Here is a 15,775-nt window from a genome sequence, read left to right as displayed (position 1 = left end):
GAGTAAGGTCACCAGATGTATGGTCCTACATATGGTTGCCCCAGTTCACCCCTCAAACAAAATAAAACTACCACTTCCACAGTGAAGGCAGAAAGAACTGAGGACTCTGGACGCGGGGCCCAAAGAGTCTTACATTCAGTCTGCTTACTGCACAAAACGCTCCTGATTCTCTCAATTGAATGCTGGGATACCTGGGCCTTGGGGAACCTCTTCTTTCTTGCAACTTGGACATTTTTAAAAGCAGAGGGATGCTGAAATACACAAAACAGGCCAAACAGGAATGCCTAATGATTCCTACTTTAAAAAGTGTAACAGGGCAAATAAGAAAAAAATCTTAATAGCGTTAAAGAAGTATTCACTAAAAGGCAATGCCCAGTTCTGGTGATTTTTGAAAAAACTTTAAAAACAGAACAAGGAGACTCCTGCTTCCACAATAAAGCCTAACTTAGAGCAACACTCTGCATCAGGCTTAGTGATGAGTCTCGATAGCCTGTAAGAGGCAGAATATGAGGAGTGGAGAGGGGAGCCTACAGTGGGCAGTGATAGGACCCTGGCTGTGGGGAGTCCTCAGGGGTTGTGAGCGACCTCATCATGGCCTCTTCTTACCTGACTCATGATCTGTATGGAAGAAGGGAGAACATTAAAAAGGTACTGGTAGTTACCTCTAAGGATAGACTTATGACTACTTTTTCTTTACTCTTATCTTCATACTTATTTTTTCTATGTACAACTGGTATTAGTTTTACAAATCTTAAAATCTTCTAAAAACCAGTGGGGTGGCAGGGAGGCACGTGACCTCTGTAGACTGGGTGGCTTCCGGCCTCACTGGTGGAAGGCTGCCACCAGGGTGGAAACACAGCTACCACCGCTCTCCCAGGGAGGCTGCCAGGCCCTGCACCTTGGAGATCGCACCAAACAGATGACTCACTGGCCTGATTCAATGGACGCTTTTGACAAAGCTGAATCCCCAGTTGCCCCTGGAACTCATTAATCCATGGGGGTTCCTTGGCTGCCACCCTAACCAGGGCCTGACTGGGCCCAGCCCCAAATGCAATTGCTGGGAAGAGAAGTTTTGTTTGCTTTCCTTCTTCCTCCCCCGTTGCGGTCCTTCCCACGCAGTTTCCGGGGCACCCGGGCAGTGACCTCCCACAATCCATTACCTGCCCAGTGCTGCACCGAGATCCCACCCAGAATTCATTTCCCACACCCACATCCCCTCCTTTTTTTAAAAAAGGGGGAGAGAAATGCTTTCATAGATACTTATATGTAATTATATTTGAGATGGTCTTCCCATATGCAAAGATATCTTAAAGAGTACCTGGCTGGCAGTAACCCTACGAAGAAGGCCTGGGTTGTCTCTATTTCATGGATGACAATAGAGAACCTGACAGTCCAGCAACCTGCCCCAAATCATGGGGCTTAGGACCTGAGCTGTAGAGCCAGGTGGGAGCTCTGCCAACTCCAATTCCAGTGCTCCTGTATCCCCCACAAGCCATGGTGCCCCATTAGACTGTCTTATGCCTTGTCTCATTTGTTCACACACCCGTGTGGTGAATGGTCTTGCTGATTTGCACTATGGACTGATAATTCTATGGTCCAAGCCAAAGATCCCACAGGAGTAGATATCTATCTCCTGTACAAATATTAGGTTGGGAGGCATAGACAGAGGAGACAGGAAGTGGGGAAAGAACAGGGATGAAACACCCTTCACCATACGAGACAGGCAACTGCTGCCTCCCTTTGCAACAAGCCCTGGCCCAGACATCAGGGAGAGGGTTTGCAGAGCTACAGTTGCCCTGGGTACACAAAAAGGCTAAGTTTTAAAGAGGGAAGAGGAGATTACCCTCCCTAGGAACCTGGTATCGGTGACACAGGGCTCCCAGAGAGCATGTATGGAGGGAAGGGGAGCATATATGGAGGCACCAGTAAGTACAGAAAGAAGGGGAGCATTATGGAGGGAATGGGGCCCAGATCACTTGGTCATTGAGCAGCCCAGTGTCTCTAGTTCTCATTGTTCCTCTGTCCAGACACAACTGTCCTCTGCTTCGAGGCACTTCCTGCTTAGCACCCAAGTCAAGGACAACCAGCATCAGCCACCTGCCCCTCCAGGGCTCATTAGAGAGAAGGAAGATGTGCTCATCTTGCCAGTCACAACTGAGAACCTTCAAGTCCAAGCACACTCAGGCTGCATGCCAGGCAGGAAGGAAGAGGGACAGGCGGTGGGGGCATTTGTTGAGGAAAGGTTGGGAAGCCTTGGCCCATCCCTGTCTCTGACCTTGCTGGGTGATGGTAACAGAACACAGTATCATGCAAAGAAGATCTTTGTGAGTCTAGAAATAAACCCATGCATTCATGGTCAATTGATTTCCAACAAAGGAGTCAAGAATGTACAGTGGGGAAGGATAGTCTCTTCAATAAATGGGTTGGGGAAATGGACAGCCATCAACAAAAGAATGAAACCAGACTCTAATCTTAGACCATGCATAAAAATCAACTCAAACTGGATTAAAGATAAACAAAGATGATATGTGTCCCTCCAGTTCACTCATCCCCCTGCAGAACCCGGCAGGCCTGACCCCTCCCATCCCACCCCGGCCTCCTTGTTGTTTGGGCTCAATTTATAAATGAAGTTCAAGACCCAGAGCTACTCTCAAGACACCAAAAGGCAGGAGTGAAGCTCCAGGGATGTGGGGGGCCCACAGGGGTGTCCTTGAGGCCTTTGTTCTCCTGTGTCCAGGCTCGAAGTCCTGCGTAGTGGCTCTCTTGGCACAGTGGCTATTTCTGAGAGCCCCGTAGGTGACGATGAGCCTGAGGCCAGTCCAGGTGGTCATGAGTTACCCTTTGGTCCTTGGAGGGGCCATCTCTCGCTCTAGTTCCTCCCAAGCCACAGCTATGTGTCAGGTCAGCACTTTGCTAATGGGAACACAGATGTTTTGATGCCTTTAGGTCTAGGAAGGGACCAAGCACACTTGCCAAATGTGTGCCTGCTGGCCAAGGTCTGAAGCCCTTGGCGTCTGAGTCATGTCAGATCCGTGCATGTTTTTTCCTCCAGAAGTTATTTTAATTTTAGACCAAGTCGGAGGCAGATTATAACCCTGACTTCTCTCATCCCAGTGACCTCTAACCAGTACCCTCACAGAAGAGCAGAGAAAGTGGATGCTTCTGGGGGAAGTGAGAATTCTTCTTGGGGGGAGTTACCCAGCAATCTTGTATTAGTCAGGGTTCTCTAGAGAAATAGAACCAATAGGCTGTCTACTGCATATGGACACATCCTATGGAGAGAGAGGAATGAGAGACAGATTTATTTTAAGGAAGCGGCTCATACAGTTTTGGGTCTGGCAAGTGAAAATCTGTAGGACAGGCCACTGAGCTGGAGAACCAGGGATGAGAGGACATTGTGCTCAAGTCCAAAGGCAGTCTGGAGGCAGAATTGCTCCCTTCTTGGGTACCCAACCTTTTGGCAGCAGCTACAACATGGCGCTCTGCTTTTCTAAGTCTACCAATTTAATGCTAATTAATGTTAAAAAAAAAAATACCCACTCAGCAACATCCAGACTAATATTTACCCAAATATCTGGATACCATGGTCAGCCACATAAAATTAACCATCACTTGGGGCCTCCCTGGTGGCGCAAGGGGTTGAGATGCAACCTATGAAGCTGTCCGCAGTCACTGCAGCACGAGTTCGATCTCCGGCCAGCCAGGGAGCAACCCACATGGCGCAGCAGACCTCTCCTGACATGCCTGCTGATCCCCTCAGCAGTGTATTTCAGTCAGTCTGCCTGTTCTGTTCCCCACACATCTCTGGTGAATCCTCTCACCCTCCACACCTCTGGCCTGTACCAGTTCTTGTATGCAAAAATAAATAAATCTTTTTTAAAAAATTAACCATCACAGCCCTCCACCTGGGGTCTCGCTTTGAGGCTTTGAGCCCCCTGTGCTGAGTATTTGGGGGCATTTACCATGCTGGCTAGCCATAATTCTACTTTTACACCACCAGCCTCCTTTCTGTCTATTTTTTAAATCAGTCATGGGAGCAGTGACAACAATGGGAGCCTAGAGCTGCCACCACCACACTTCACACAGTAACAAGGACAAACGCAGGGTGTGGGTACCAAAGTTACCTGTTCAGAGTGACATATACAGGATTTAACCTCCAGTGTCCCTTCTCCAGGCCCTGATGAGACTGGGTCACTGGGCCACCACAAGCCCTGCCTCAACCATCTCCTGACTCCTCCTCTTCGCAGCAGCCTTCACTGAGCTGACGTCCATCTCTGGACACCTCTGTCCTGGCTCTGTTGTATGCCTGAGGGCAGCAAACAAGTTTCATAGACAACTTGAAATGCTCTCCACTGAGTATAAGATCTGAGCATACACCAGATGGCCGTTTGAAAGAACCAACCAACAAATAACCAACCAAAAAATGAATGGAGTAGGTGTGAGCCCAGAGTACACTTAGTCTTACTACCCAAACCTGCCTTATTCTCCCACTGGTTAGCTGCCCAGCTGACTGTTGTCCAGTTGCCACATACACCTGCAGACTTTGCTGTGCTTTAACAGCATCATATTATCTTCAACAAGCATCTCCCCTGGAGCCCAGTCCAGTGGGGAGCTGAGTTCTCTCTCTCTCTGTCTCTCTCTCTCTCTCTCTCTCTCTCTCTTTCTCTCTCTCTCTCTCTCTTTCTCTCTCTCTCTCACACACACACACACACACACACACACACAGAGCCACCTGACCAACTGCAATCCCCTGTGGGAGCCTGCCTGGTGCTCGGCCCTTCCCCCAGCTGCTTGAAGACCTAGTTGCAGACATGGGACATGTTTTTCTGGTTTCCTTTTGAGATTTAACCCAATGTCCTATAGGAAGAGAAAGATGGTTTAGAAAATAGAGCAAAGAAGGAGGAGAAATTTAACATACTGCATCATCTCCTCATTTACTCATTGACTCATTACTCCTCTAATTTTTACCAAGCACCCTACTCTGTACCAGAAACTGCCATAGAAATCAGAACCATCTTTATCTCATTTAGACCTGCTGACAGTTGTATTAGGCAGGCAGGATTTACAGCTAGAGAAACTGAGGTTAAAGGTCACCTGGTGGGTAGATGGTGGGGCTACATCATGCATCGCCCACGCACTTGGAAAGCGTGTTCAGTCCACAGTTACCATGATGAGGGGCTCAAAGGCGGCTCCAGTTTATTAGCGACTCCTCTCAGTTCATTCCCGCTCCCCCCTCCATACTCACAGGCAGTTAACTCTGAGGAGGTGGAGAAGGTGGAGGAAAGCGGTCAGGTTGGGGAGCAGGCCTGGTGCTGGTCAGTAGCATGGGCAAATCAAGAGGGAGAGAGAATAGCTGCTGGGGTCTTGGGAATTGGTCACAGGTGAAATTCAGAGTCTTTGAGTCTTTATTCTGAGAGTAGCTAACCTGGATGGTCATGAAGGTTATATCAAATATGTGGCATGCTTTCAGATTTTACTACACTCTAGAGAAAAATCCCAAGTATGTCTGGGCAAGAAGACAACAAAGAGACAGAAAGGATCCCGGGGGACCATGGCACATGTGTCTCCCCCATTCTCCCTGTGTCCTCACTTGTTCCCTTACAACCTATGCTTCCTAATAACAGAGATGAGGAGCAGACTGCATCACTTCCTTACGTAAGCCCCACTGATGAGACCCCACCCATGAGGACAAATGCAAACTCCGCACCATGTTGCTGACAGGGTGTGTTAATTTTCTTTTGCTTCTATAACAAATCAACATCAACCTGGCAGCTTATAGCAACACATGTTTATTCTTTTATAGTCCTAGGGCCAGATATCTGACATGGATGTCACTGGTTGAAACTCAAGGTAAGAGTCACAGGTTTTGAGAATATGAATATAAACATCTTGGAGAGACCACTCTTCTGCCCACAGAGCCCTGTGTAATGGAGCCCTTCCTACCCCAACTATGGCTAGAGTGGGTGCCTTCTCTCAACTGGGCTCAATAGTTGAACCTCCTCTGTGTTTCTCCACACACCTTAGCAATTCATTTCCACCCCAGGATCTTTGCACTGGCTGTTACCTCTATATAGGAGATCTGTCCCAGCTCCTTAGAGGTTGGGCTCCTATCTTCCCACTTTCACTTTGAAGCTCCCTCCTCAGAGAGTCCTTACCTGCCCACTTAGTGTGGAACAGTCTCCTGGCCTCCCTCCAACATGGCACCCTATTTCAGCTATTTGTCATCTGATTTGTGGGAAGGTTGGCAGAAGACCAGGAAACCCACCACTGTCCCTATGGATCAGGAGAGAGGCCCAGACAATCAGGCCTCTAATAACAATGAGATGATCACTCCTCCTGGGGGATCTGGGAGGCAGAACTGTCCTGGCATGTGGAGGGAGGGCCAGTGTCCACCTAGCAAAAGGAGCAGCTTCATAGGCCTCTGACTTGGTCTGCCCAGAATCAAGTTGGCATCAAACAGGGCCCTCCAGGGTGAGTGGCCTGGGAGGGCATGGGGTTCTAGTTAAAAGACTTCAGGGCAATTTGAGAAACCACTGTGCTACTCAGCCACACCTTCCTCGCTGCCCATGTCTTACCCTCACACTCACTGCTCAGTGTTCCAAGTGTCAGAAGCTGCCCCCACGAGCAAAAGGGCCTCCATTCTTCTCTCTAATCAGGACTGCCCAAGACAGGACTTGAGTCTCTTTCCTGCTGGAGAAAGCAAAAGGTGCCATGAAGGCCTCCCTGACACCTGTCCTCACGCTGACTCCACCCAGCTGTGTAAACACAGGTTGGGGGCGAGGGAGGAGGAATCACTGGGCCACTAGGGTGGAAAGTTTGCAGAAATAACCATAGTCCTTATCCTTCCCCACACCCACACAATGTGAAGGAGACTGCCAATTCTTCTCATCAAAAGGAACCTCTGCTTTTCCACTTCTGGATATGGGCTGGTCTCCTGACTTGCTGTGGCCAGCAGAGTCCAGTGGAAGTGCTGCCCTGGTTCTCAGGCTGTGTCTCAAGAAGTCTTGTGCTCAGTCTTGGATCGCCGCCACCTCCACCACCATGTGAGAAGGTCTGTGAGCTCCCTGGAAGCTGAGAGGCCATGTGGAGCAGAGCCAGACACACCAGATGGGCCACACTACACCAGCCAGACCCAGCTGGCCCGTCCACGGATGAGTGAACAGTCCGGCTCAGATTGCCACCCTGCTCTGCCAACTCCAGATCCAGAGCTGCTCTTTCAAAACCACAGGCAGGTCCTTGTCTGCTTTGTTCCCAGGCCAGGCCCATCATAGGTCACTGAGGCACCACTTTGTGTTATGGAATACCCCATTTTAGATCTGAATAATTCACATATCCCTGTACCTTCAGCTTGTCTCCATGTATTTGTATAATACAAGGGCTAGTGTATGAAAATCCCTACAGCAGGGCTGGCAAATGCCCCCAGGGCAGCCACCATGGCAGATGCCCCTAATTGACCATGCAATCCTTTCAGGCTGAGCTTTAGTGACCAACAGTCCACCTCCACCAAGACTCTAGGCAGACCCAGGGAATCGATCTGAATTGGCAGCTAAGCCGACCACACCATCCTAGGAAGGAAGACGCCTGGGTTTTCATTTTCCCACCCTTCATCACCCCATTCACTCTCAGACCAAAGCCTAGGTCTGGAATCCTCTCACCCCAACACCCCTAGGACAGGAGGGATGTTGGATGAGGTCATTGTTCCCCCTCTCTCTCCTTCCTTGGCTTTGCTCCTACCTGTGGCCTCACTGCCACCTGAGTCCCCAGCTGCAAAGCAGGGATAGAGATGCCACAGCTGGCTGCTTAAAAGTTTTAGTGGAGAAAAAGGGTAACATCTATAGTAGGAAAGGGATTTGGGAAGGCTTAACCATAGAGAATTGAAAGCTCATTCTCCTGAGAGTAAGCCAGGAAAGAGGATGACAAACGATCTAGAGCATGTAATCTTCAGCCCAGGCAGAAGTCCCTGGGCAGCTGCAAGGCCACAGCAGGATTAAGGGTTCAGGCTCCAGGGAAAAGCAGCTGACAGCAGCAATCATGCTTACAGAGATGAGGGCAAAGAGAAAAAACTTCAAGAAAACTAAAAGGCTGTACAAAAAGGAAGTTAATCATAGTAGACTATTTGGCTGTGCAGTGAACAGCAGAACAAAGCATTAATCTGCTATTGCAGAAGATCCATCATTTAGAAATGCAGAGTGCTCTTCAGGGCACTTAAAAACAGTTGTCTTAGAGAGAGAGGACTATGGACCAATTTCTTCTCATTTTTTAATGGAGACACCATTGGTTAACAGCACTATGTAAGTTTAGGAGTACAACTTCACATCCCTATAGATGTAAACACCATACCACCACAACCACCACTATCCAGTTGATCCCCTTCTACGTGTTCCAAACACCTCCCATCTTCTGTCCCTCTGGTTACCTCCATTTTGTTGTCAGAATCTAAGGATTTGTTTATGTTTTGTTTTGTTTGTTTTGGGTAAAGATTGGGTAAAGAAGATGTGGCATATATATACACAATGGAATACTACTCAGCTATAAAAATGCTGGAATCTTGCCTTTTGCCACAACAGGGATGGACTGTTATGGACTGGATGGTGATTATACTAGGTGAAATAAGTCTCTTAGCAAAAGTGAAAGAGAAAGACAAATAATGGATGACTTTAGTTATATGTGAACTAATTTCTTAAAAGTCATAAACTACCAGAAATCACCCAAAGGAAAAAAAGCTAACCTAAAGAGCTCTGTAACTATCAAAGAAATTGAATTCATAGTCAAAAACCTTCCAGAAAAGAAACCTGAGTCCCACATGATTTCAATGGTAAATTTTACTAAACATTCCAAGAACTAACACCAATTCCACACAATCTCCTTCAGGAAACAAAAGAGAAGGGAATATTTTATGTTTCATTTTATGAAGCCCAGATAACAAAACCAGGCAAAGACAGTAAAGAAAACTATAGCACAGGCACTGGGAAACCCACAGGTCTCTGTTGCTACTACTGAACAGTGCAACTGAGCACTGAAAGCAACTCTGAATGATACGTGAATGAATTGAGGCAAGAAGCAATCCAATTCCCTGATATTTACACAAGAGAAATGAATATTTGCATTCACACAAAAACTGTATGGAAATGTTTAAAGCCACTCTAATCATAAATGACTAAACACTGGAAATGACACCATGGGTGTCATTCAGTTCAAGGGGTGAATGGATAAACTGTAATTGCTAACACAATGGAATATTATGCAGCAATAAAAAGGAATGACACACACCCAAAACAACATGGAAGAATCCTAAATGCATTTGCCAGTTTAAAGAAGTCAGACTCAAAGCTCATGAACTTTTAAAATTCCATTTATATGAAATTATGGAGAGGACGAAGTGCAAGTAATGAAGGGTAGCTCAGAGTTAGCAGAGGTTAAAGTGGGTAGAGGGCATGAATTTCAAAAGGTCATTTTGGGGATGGTGGAACTGTTCTGTATCCTGACTGTAGGATATGGTTATCACATGTAGAACATAGTTTTATGACTAAAATCATGAAAATATAAAATGTTTTTAAAATTAAACTGTGAAAAGCAATGTGTCAAATGGGAGGAGGCAACCAAAAAAATGAAGCTCTGATGGCGGAATGTGGAACCTTGTGACCTCAGGTCACAAGGAGAAACTCGAGGGAGGGGGAATCCTTCTGAAAAACCATAGTACCTCCACCCCACACTCAGGAGGAGGCTAAGAGCCTGCCTTTCCTGTTCAGCCAGAGGCACTATAGAAGGAAGAGGGTGAGGTATAGGGATTTTTAAAGTGTTCTCCCTTTCTTGTCTCCCCAGCAGGACTGTTTCTCTTCCGGTGGGAAGGCTACAGAGTGGACAGCAGTATTGAGAAAGGGTGCCTACTGGTGGGAACCCCACTCTGCTCAACCTTCCCTCCTTCCCCACAACCACCTGCTCTCCATCACCAAAAGCTGCAAAGTGCCTCAGGACAGATGTGCCGATAAGAGGGAAACAAGAGGAAAGACTGGAGGATGGCAGGAGAGAGAGGGCAATTGCCTGTCCCCACAAGATCATTGCTCCAGATCTTTGCTGAAAGAGACCTCCTACTCCCCTGTAGAGTGCACACACACACACACATCGCCATGCAACATTCACACACATACATGCACATGGTCACAATCATAAGCACCAGCACACAGACCTGTACACACCTGTGTGCACACACACATACACACACATCACCATGCAACATTCATACACATACATGCACAGCGTCACAATCATAAGCACCAGCACACAGACCTGTACACACCTGTGTGCACACACACATACACACACACATCGCCATGCAACATTCATACACATGCATGCACAGTGTCACAATCATAAGCACCAGCACACAGACCTATACACACCTGTGTGCACACACACATACACACACAAATACACATTCTTCATATTTCCCTTTGCTCTGCTACCAAAGTCACTAGTAAACAGAGGAATCCCAGACAGGACCGTGGGTGCTGCCACGAGAAAATCTCACTGCTTCTGCCTAGGGGTCTCTGGGTTGCTGTCTGTCCATCATCTCCTCTGTGCAAGACATAGTCCCAGGGGGTAGCTTTATTTTCTAAACACTTGCTGAGTTTCCACCAGCCAACAGATCTTACTGCTGGGGTCAGGAGGCCCAGGGCCCATACCGTGTTCAGCTCAGGTAAATTTTGGGTCCATGGTCACCTCAGGTTCTCAAGAGCCCAATCTTTTTTTTTTTTTTTAAGAGCCCAATCTTGTGTCCACTGTGAATTCCCCTGCCCTCCGCCCTCCCCTAGGCCCACGGCTTTTTAATTCTGAAAGCTGGGGTCCTCCTACATCTCAGGAATCTGCTTGATTAGAGTTACCAGGGACAATTTAAAAAAAAAGACTGATGTCTGAGCTCCAATCCAGACCCACTGAGTCAGGATTTCTGGGCTGAGGCAAGCATCAAGATTTCTAGAAAGAAGCTGGCCAGGTGATCTGTTGTGCAGGCAAGGCCGGCCCAGAGACTGCTCAGCCCCACCCTGCTGAGTGAGACCAGCCCAGTATGCCCCAGCTCCATTCATTCCTCTGAACTCCTACTAGAGCAGGTCCCTGGGTACTAAGTCCAGATGTGGGCCCTGTCCCTGGCACCTTGTAGTGGGAATGTAACAGGGTGGTCCCCAGGAAAGGGGGAGGTTCCAGGTTTCCTGCCCCACCCAAAAGGAGGGTGGAGCTGAGCAGGGAGAGAAGAAGCTGCAGAGGAGACAGAAAGGTGGAAGCAGAATGGAGCCTGGAGGAGGCACATGGAGCAGAGAGACACGTGAAGAAACTACACATGCCTTTTGGTCGTGGACTGGGTGACACAGATGTGGGTGAGAGACCCATGGGTTGGTGACAATGGCAGCTTTTATCTTGATTTTGATTTTGCTCTTTTCCTTCCAGACTTGTCTGGTTGCTTCTGATCCTTTTCTGTGGGTCCCCACTGGAAGATCTTTAGACTTATGGCAGGCTTTTTGGGGCTTGCTCTGGGCCAATCCTGCTTGGGTGAACTTTTACTCACGAGGGGACGGGTATCTTTGGGTGCTTTGGTTTAGAAACTGTATTTTTTGCCTTTCCTGTATTGTTTACTAATTGTATTAAAGTTCCTTTTCATTAAAGTCTCATATGTTTTGTGTTGATGTGGCGGATGGCAGAACCTAATTAGAGCAGGCAGATTTGAGGGGTGCCCCTCACCCTGCCCTGTAATAGGAAGACAGACAATAAACCCCAAACCTGCCAAAATAATTGTCACAAATGTGATCAATCCTATGCCATAGTCCTTTAGAGGAACATAATGGAAAACACAAGGGGGAAGGGAGGAGACCTATTTATTTATTTATTTGTTTGTTTAAGATTTATTCATTTATGCATACAAGAGCTGGGGTACAGGCCAGAGATGTAGGGAATGAGAGGATTCACCAGAGACAGAGTGGGGAGCAGAACAGGTAGACTGACTGAAATATACCACTGAGGGGAGCAGCGGGCGAGACAGGAGAGGTCTGCTGAGCCATGTGGGCTGCTCCCTGGCAAGGCCAGGGATTGAACTTGTGCTGCAGAGGCTGCAGACTGCTTCATAGGTTGCGTCTTAACCCTTTGCGCTGCCAGGTAGGCCCGGGAGGGGACCTATTTCGAGTGGGTTGGGGAGCCCTCTGCAAAGAGGTGTTTATTTGAGCAAAGATCCAAGGAGGAGCCATGTAAAGAGGGGTTCAGCATGCACGGGATACTGAGACCTCTTTCGAGCTGGTCAGGAGAAGCCCCCTGCCTCATAGGACTTTCTATGCATGAAAGTATCACTAGCATTTCCAGATCAACTTCTAGGGCTATTCTTTGGCTCCCTTCCCCTCACAAAGGCCAGTGAGACAGGGCTTTTGAGGTAAAGAAACTGAAGTTCAGAGGATAAGGAATTTGAGAAAGACTGGATATGGCAGGGCAGAGAGTGAACCCAGATCTTCCAGGAACAGTGTCTGAGAGAGTTCCTGTTTCTGCCTCTGCAGCAGTTGCCAACATCTGAGGCTGCAGAGGTCTCACCTGTTTTCCAGGTAACCTTGAGAGACAGTTAGCCCAGTAAAGCAGACACTGACAGTGTAGGGCTCTTCCACATCCTTTCTACCCTGCCCCCTCCATTGGCTTTGGATGGCTTGGGGATGCACCTACCTAACCCCTTGTGCTTCAGTTAGACTCTGGGTCTGAGGTTTTGTATTGTTTTGTAATTTGCAGTGTGGGTGGGTGCCCCTTCTTCCAGTTGGGTGGATTAATTCCTGCCTCAGGCTAGGCCTCTGTTACCAGATGGCTGAATAGCTTCCTTCAGTTTCACTTCTACACCTCACCACTTCTTCATAAACATCACCCATGGGGTAGTTTGAACCAGGTTGGTCCTGCCTGGAATCCTTTCCTGAAACCCAGAATTCTAGGTGGCCAAGGAGACCTGCAGGCCAAGGAGACCTTCATGGTGTGGGAATTTAGTCCATGGACTAGTGTTTGTGGGGAAAAGGAAAGTCTGGAGCCCAAGAGAGACTAAATTTATTCCATTTCTTCCTGGCTGCATGACTTTGAGTAAGTCACAATCTCCCTAGGCCTCAGTTTCTGCATCTGCAAAATGGTATGGCAATAATTCAAACCTCAATGAACTGCTCCAAGAATGAACTGCCTGAAAGATGCTTAGCAAGAACCTAGCCCTCATCAGGCTCTCAGTAAGCTCCTGCAGGCCTGCTTCCCTTAGTGTTTACACTTTTGCAGCTGAGGACCTATTGTTGGGGTACCTGCTCACTCAGTCCACAGCCCACACCCATCCCAGAGACAGGGGTCTTTGGCTGCCAGAGCTAATCTAGAGGTTACTGAACCCTCATTCTCTATAATTCCAAGGAAGGAGGCATTTTTATCAGCATTCTTATCTTAATTTTAACCACCCGTTCTTAATGGTCAAATAAATAAATGCAGTAGGACTCCAACAAATGCCAAAGGGCACGGACAAGAAAACTAAACAGCCTGTATGTGTGGGAAAGCAAATGTAGTCTCATAGACTCCGGATGAGAACACTCGAGAAACCTCCCGCCCACCTCTGCCTGGGACACGTTACAAAATGCAAAGTCCTAGCCCGTTTAAAAATTGGTAGTGGTAAGAAACATTTCAGTGAGCAATTTAAATGTCGGAGTTTGGAGAGCTGGGACGTTCTCGGAGTACTTGGGTGACAGGGAGCTCTGATGGAGACCCAGGCAAGACAGAAGTCTCATGAATGCCAAGGTAATCCTCGTCCAGCCCGCGCTTCTCACGTGGCGCCTTCTCCCCAGCGGACAGATGCTTTTACACAAACTGCTCCCGGGTCTTCCCAGAAACCCGGCGGGAGATGCGTCTGATAGGACAGATGGGGGATCGCATCTCTGAAAATGGAACGCTGGCCCAGAATCTCTCCAAGCCCCCCAGCCTCAACCCACTGCCGTGGAATGTGGCGAGCCCAGGTCCTCCGGCCTGGGCGTCGCTTCCCCCTGCAGCCCCGACAGATGAAAGGGGCAGGACACTGACCTGGGAAGCCCGCGATTCGGGGCAGGCGAGGAGCAGCAGCAGAAGGAAGAGCGCGCGGGGACAGTTGGGCACCATCTTGCCAATCGGAACCTTTCTGCTTGGGAAGGGGAAATAACTTCGTCTGCCTTTCCTGCCGAGTTTGCCCCAGCGGGTGCCGCGCCGCCCCTGCAGGGTGCCGGGCTCCTCCGCGCCCAGGAGCGGCTCCGGCCGGCGGGAGGCGGGAGTGCGCGGGCGCCGGCGGCTCCGCTCCCGAGGCGCCGAGTGGGTCCAGGTGCGCGGCGCGCAGGCTTTGGACCACCCGCGCCCACGAGCGTCCGCAGCCGCCGCACGAGACAGCTCCGGCGAGGCCGGGAGGCGCCAGCCCCTTGGCTAAGGCCAAGGAGGAGGGGCTGCCCGGCCAGGAATGCGCCTGGGAGCGCGCCCAACCCGCGCTCCCCGAAGAGGCCGGGCGAGAGGCCGAGGCATCCTTAGGGCCCTCTCAGGGAAGGGCAACCGGGGCAGCTCGGCCGGTACCCGGCATCTACTGGAGCCTCGGGGTCCACCTGGGCTGGGCTGGGACGCTTCTGACCGGCCCCTTTCCCGGCTGGGGAAACTGAGGCTCACATCACGTAGCAACACGTGGTAGAGCCGGGAGTCCAATCCAGATCCATCTTACTTAGAAACCCACGCAAGGCCAACTTCCTCAGAAACCAGGATCAGTTTGGCCAGGAGATAGGCTTCATTTTTAAAAAAGATTTATTTATTTATGCATACAAGAACTGGGGTACAGGCAAGAGGGGGGGGTGTGTGTGAGAGAGGATTCACCAGAGACAGAGCGGGGAACAGAACAGGCAGACTGACGAAATACACTGCTAAGGGGAGCAGTGGGTGAGTCAGGAGAGGTCTGTTGCGCCATGGGGGTAGCTCCCTGGCCGGTTGGGGATTGAACTCATGCTGCAGAGGCTGCGGATAGCTTCATAGGTTGCGTCGTAACCCCTTGTGCCACCAGGGAGGCCCAGGAGATAGGCTTCATAAACTTGACATAAGTTAAACTAAATTCTCCATAAGACCAGCATCTTTTCAAATAATGCTGTTGGGAGACAAGAACACACAACCTACAGACCTAATTTTACAGCCTTCTGCTTCCCAAGTGGAAGGAGAAACTCAGTTTAACAGGGAGGCAGGGTTTTCGGAGTGTTGCATGGTCTGCTGAAATTCGGTGGGAAACAGGCTGGGAAGGGCTGACTCAGGCTCCTGGAAAATATTTCCTTTCTAACTAGAAAGTTTTCAGGAGGCTATACTGCAGATGTCCTGGTGCACATCAAGTCTGATGAAGCTTCAAAGATATATTTCCTTTTCTGAATTTCACTTGTTAGTGCTCAATCAGATATCAGGGAATGAACCTGGAAGATTGCAGCCGCAGGCAGGAACTGTTTTCTATTGCAAGCCAGAAAGGAAAGTTGGTGCCCCTTGGCAAGCAAGGGGCATGGTGTGGGGGCCCAGCCACCTGGGTAGTCATTACCCAGAAAATCCTACTGTGCTTCTCCCTCCCCTTCCTGCCAAAGGAAGTAGAACAGGCCAGTTAATCTTACTCTCATTCCTACTTAAACATCTTGGAGAGAGACCTGGACAGAAGAGTGCTTCTGCCTGTCCAGGTGGAGGGTATCAGGCAGGCAGGGCCCAAGCCTGGGCCACCGGTGGGAACTGTGGTTTTCTGCCTCAATCTCTCATGTGTGTGCTG

At 49.1% G+C, this 15,775-nt stretch overlaps 1 protein-coding gene across 2 annotated transcripts in view; it reads right to left on the bottom strand.

Annotated features, from left to right (window-relative positions):
- The window catches only part of FBLN7 (fibulin 7), a gene marked incomplete at both ends in the record, with an annotated part of 36,646 nt that extends 22,516 nt beyond the window's left edge, over nucleotides 1-14,130 (bottom strand). For both annotated transcript variants that reach the window (XM_084235452.1, XM_084235453.1), the window contains one exon: nucleotides 14,056-14,130. In XM_084235452.1, coding sequence (XP_084091578.1) covers nucleotides 14,056-14,130 — 75 coding nt within the window. The remainder of the gene's footprint in view (nucleotides 1-14,055) is intronic.
- Nucleotides 14,131-15,775: the final 1,645 nt, after the last annotated feature.

This window comes from Talpa europaea, assembly GCF_964194135.1.
Source record: "Talpa europaea genome assembly, chromosome: 6".
NCBI lineage: Eukaryota > Metazoa > Chordata > Mammalia > Eulipotyphla > Talpidae > Talpa > Talpa europaea.
Note: the sequence above shows the minus strand (reverse complement) of the source record. Positions and strands in the feature narration are given on the sequence as shown.